General features: G+C 45.0%; 1 protein-coding gene across 1 annotated transcript in view; it reads right to left on the minus strand.

Moving 5' to 3' along the window:
• Nucleotides 1–4,635, minus strand: part of LOC101863358 — a gene marked incomplete at both ends in the record, with an annotated part of 70,737 nt that overhangs the window by 51,311 nt on the left and 14,791 nt on the right. Inside the window, 4 exon segments of the mRNA XM_013085214.2 lie at nt 170–301; nt 994–1,119; nt 1,590–1,715; nt 3,981–4,141. Of these exon segments, the coding sequence (XP_012940668.2) occupies nt 170–301; nt 994–1,119; nt 1,590–1,715; nt 3,981–4,141 (545 nt within the window).

A 4,635-nucleotide genomic window follows, 5' to 3' on the forward strand; every position in this document is an offset into this window, starting at 1 on the left:
TGTGTGCGGTTCTGACGTCCAGGGTGGGGATGCATTTTACACCAAAATGTTAATATTGATCATTGAAAAAAAATAATTTTACTTTACCTTCAGCAAAATTCGAATTGGGGACAGTCTAGTTGTCAGGTCTTCAGTTATTGCTCTACATTCTACTCGTACAGCTACTCACTTTCACAACTGACATTGTCTGACTTCAGAGTATAGCCAGTCATGCAGTCACAGGTTGCGTTCTTGGTATTGTTGTCCACACGACAGATCTGTTGGCAACCGGTTCGATTACAGATTGCATCGTAGCTTTGGTCTGTAAAGAAGACATCATATAAGTGGGAGAGGCGGATAGGAAGAAAAGTAGTAAGTGTAGCATGGGTTATGATGTGTATGTAAGGAGGATCAGGTTGTGTAGTAAGCTTGAATGATCGTGTGAATGTAATGTGTATGAGAGTGTGTATGAGACTAAAAGCGTTTGTGTAGCGTTGATGAGGATGAGTATTGAATGCGTACCAGGATGTATATGGAACAATAGGCTGAGTGCATGTATGCATGTGTACAAAGGTTGTCTATGGAGCAAGGTTGGGGGTATGTATGGAATGTGTCTGAAGGTTTTTGAAGCAAGCTTGAAGGTTTGTATAGAATGTGTATGAAAGTGTATACGGAACAAGGTTGGATGTATGTATGGAGAGAGTACGACGAGGGAGACTATGGAGCAAGATTGAGTCAATCTATGAATATGTATGAGTATCAGGCTGTGTACGTCACCTGGATGAGAGCGTTTAGGTAGCTGGTGAAAAGGTGTAAAAGTAGCGTGTATAAGTATGTGCGTCAAGTGCATGTGAGGGTGAGCACCCATCGTGTATGGGGATGTGTATTAGCATGTATGGGGATGTGTACTAGCATGTATGGGGATGAGTCACTATGGTAGGTGAAGATCTTTGTGTATGAGGAAGTGTGTGTGGCCAGGCTATGTAACTGACGTGTTTCGGGGCGGACACACACCTAGTACACAGGATATTTTGTCTGACGCTAAGTTGTAGCCGTCCTGGCATCCACACGAGTAGCCTCCCCCGTGGTTAAGACACGATTGCTGGCACTCGGCCGTCCTGTCCACACATTCGTTGATATCTGTGAAAAAGGGGGTGGTGTAGTTGGCAAAAAAAGTTACAAGATAAGATAAGATAAAATAAGATAAGAACCAGAAAACAAAACGTAATTTAACTTTAAATCCATTTGAGGGGGGGGGGGGTGAAATGTAGGAAAACAGCAAATTCATCAGACTCCTTAGGCTTTTCATTGCTGTGGTACTACTTCACCTTTTCTCTCTGTTCTCTCATCATCACTATCTGTACACTATCGTGTGTTCACTTTTTTATTAGATTTTAAAAAATCAGCAACCCACAGTTTGAGAATTTGGATGTATGCATGGTCTTGTTCTCTGATCTTCAGTTGTTCAGCCCTGGGTTATATATAATACTACTGGATTGGCAAAAATGATGATGATGATGATGATGATGATGATGATGATGATGATGATGATGATGATGTTGATGATGGTTCTCGGAAGTAGAAGTGAGAAGTGTGGGAACTGTCCTGACCTCTGCAGTTCTTCCCATCATCTGCCAACACGTAGCCCTGGGCACAGCTACAGCTGTAGGAGCCCTGTGTGTTGGTGCAATTGTGGGCACAGGCGTTGAGCGTGGCGTTGTTACACTCGTTGATATCTGTGGGTGTGTCGGGGGTGGAAGGGTGGGGCGGGGAAGGGGTTAGATGGGATTAGGGGAAGGGTTGAGGGGAGAGTTGACGGGAGAGGGAGGACGCAATGGGAAGGTAGCAGGAGGTAGGTGGGATTAAGGAGTGGGGTGGTGGAGGGGGAGGAGGATAGGGAGGGAGATCGGGGAGAAAGTGGAATGAGTGGAAGAGGGGGGTGGGAGAGAGGGAGGGAACAAGGGGAAAGAGGAGGGGAGGGGGACAGGAGGTAGGTAGGATTGGGTGGAGGGGGGTGAAAGTGGAAGAGGCAGGGGAGAGGATGAGGGATGGAAACCGGGAGAGAATTGGTAACGGGAAAGGGGTGGGGGTAAAGGGTTGGGTATTTTAATGGGAGATATGGTTGTAGAGTACGGAAAAGTAAGTTCAAAACAAACAAAAAACTTAAAACAAAGAAAAGGCGTTTGGATTTCTCAAAGCTCCTCCCCTCTTTCAAATTGTCTCAGCCAGAGGACGTATGAGTGTACGTTATAAACACCTCTCTATCGCTAAGTGCTTAATCAGAGGTTCTATCTGCTCACCAGCTACGGGTGATTGGGATGGTCTACCTAGGCTGTGAGGTCTAGAGTGATGTAGAGAGCAGAGGTAGGTATCAAAAGGATAAGTATTTAAATGGTCTCCAGGCACGATAGCGTGATATGTGGCACACTAAGGCCTACCAAGACCCACAAACGATTGTGCCGGCCACCGTGGAAAAGGTAGGAACTAACGCCGTATTATCCCAAAGTAATGTAATGACCGAACAAATAAAGAAAAAAACTTGTCAACTTTAAAACATGTATAGCAGAATGTGCAACAACAGTTCGCGACCGGTGGAGGGTCATAGCACTTCAACATTTGAGTCAGAGATGACGCCTCCAGGTGTTGTAGGTATCTCCTCAGTACCTAGTTCTGAGAAATTTGAAGTTTAAAATTTTGAGTTGCACAACATTTTGAATGCGAATCTTTCAATATCTCGATAACAACTCCGAATAAGCTATCGATTTTATGGAGTACATAGAACATTTATTGGTTTCTAACGCCATGGTCTTAGTAACTCAAAACTCCCAAATATGTCAGACAGAACTTTGTAAGTTTAAGATAGCGAGTGTCTTAAATGTTATCATCCCTCTGTTGGAAATAGGGGTTCTGTCATCAACGATACTCCGGGTTGCTTTAGCAGAGGTGTTGTTTTTGTTTTATTTTTGGAAGGGGGGAGGGGGCTTTTGTTTGTTTTGCTTTTTGGGGGAGGGGAGGTGGGGGTAGCCCGCCGACACAAATTTTGCAACTTTCCGCCTTGCAAACATCCTGTGCTGTGTCTAGTAGAGTGTGTATGGGTCATAAAGTCCCCAGCTAATCCAGTGTTTCTGCAAGATTTTTAGTTTTAGTAAGCGAAGTACGGCACTTGCAACACAATTAATTTAAATAAGTGACAATGAATAGCAGTGTTACAAGACAGTAACAAACACGAAAAGGAGAAGAGATAAGGAGGACATAATATTATTATGATCGATTGGAAAGAAGGAGCAAACCACACCAAAGCACCAGACCTGATTTTCTTGGGTCTTTCTGTGTAAGGAAGAATACCTGTTGGTCAAATGTATGATCAGATGGGATCGGGTTGTTCGTGTAATGGCGCTGGGCATTTCACTATGTCAAGAGGACCTTTGCTTTGTTTCATCAGACTAGATCTGAAAGTCCTCCAGGGTCTATCACATTCTACGCGCAAAGAAAAGATCTGACCCCACAAAGCCACGTGACCCGGAGTAGTCTTCTGATTGGCTGTGCGCCATAGTTATCATTCAACGGACCCGACCTTGGCCTTGAATACCAAACATGTCTGCCTGAAGAATACGATCAAATTGGGCCAAAATGCTCCTCCGTGAAAGAAAATCGTGCCAGTCATAACTGCATCAAACCGTGGTAAATACTTGGGTTCAAAACATCGGGAAGAAAAGGCCGTCACGGTAAAGGTGGACATATTGAATTTTGTACTCTTCCTTGTCTACAGAAATGTTGGGGTCTTGTTGTTTGACCGTGTAACCTAAAATTTTAAGTGTTAGTTCAAATCTTACGATTCCTATATGAAATAATCTTGGAACTTTCACTCACCGCCCTCACTTCAGCCCTTGTCTCACCGCCTCTGCGTCTGCCTCTCTTTCTCTCTGTCTGTCTGTCTGTCTGTCTGTCTGTCTGTCTGTCTGTCTGTCTGTCTCTCTCTCTCTCTCTCTCTCTCCACCCACCTGTACAAATCTCTGATTGGTCAGTGTAGCCGGCCGGACATGGCCCACACGTGTAACCTTTCCCTGTCCGTTCTTCATTGACGGCCGTGACGTCAGAGCAGTTCTGGCCCACTGAACATGGCGCCCCAAGGCAACCGTCACGGTCATCGGCACAGTCCACACCTGGCACAGACACAGACAGACACACAAAGTGGCAGTCAGATTAAAGAACGGCCCATTCCTGACACAGACGAACAAACAGAGACAAACACACGGGTAAACGCATATAAACACGACCAGAAAAAACGCATGGCCCACACTTTGCGCAGAGACAGAGACTGACACACAGATAAACACATGAAGACAGTCCGATTGCCGCACAGTCCATTCCGGGTACAGAGAGACACACAAACATACTCATAGACAGCACAGGGGGGGGGGGGGCATTTGGATTGGCGTAAACGCAGACAAACACACATATAGACTCACAAATAGGTTCATAGACAGCATAAAAGGATGCACAGATAAAGATTTTGACAGATATGTACACAGCCACTCAGACACATTGTTAGACACAAAGACAGACGCACAGACAGACACACACATTGATTTGCATATCACACAAACAAACAAACAGATAGACATCACGGCAGGTGCATAGACACACACACACACA

The sequence above is a fragment of the Aplysia californica genome, unplaced genomic scaffold, assembly GCF_000002075.1.
Source record: "Aplysia californica isolate F4 #8 unplaced genomic scaffold, AplCal3.0 scaffold00357, whole genome shotgun sequence".
NCBI classification, from domain to species: domain Eukaryota; kingdom Metazoa; phylum Mollusca; class Gastropoda; order Aplysiida; family Aplysiidae; genus Aplysia; species Aplysia californica.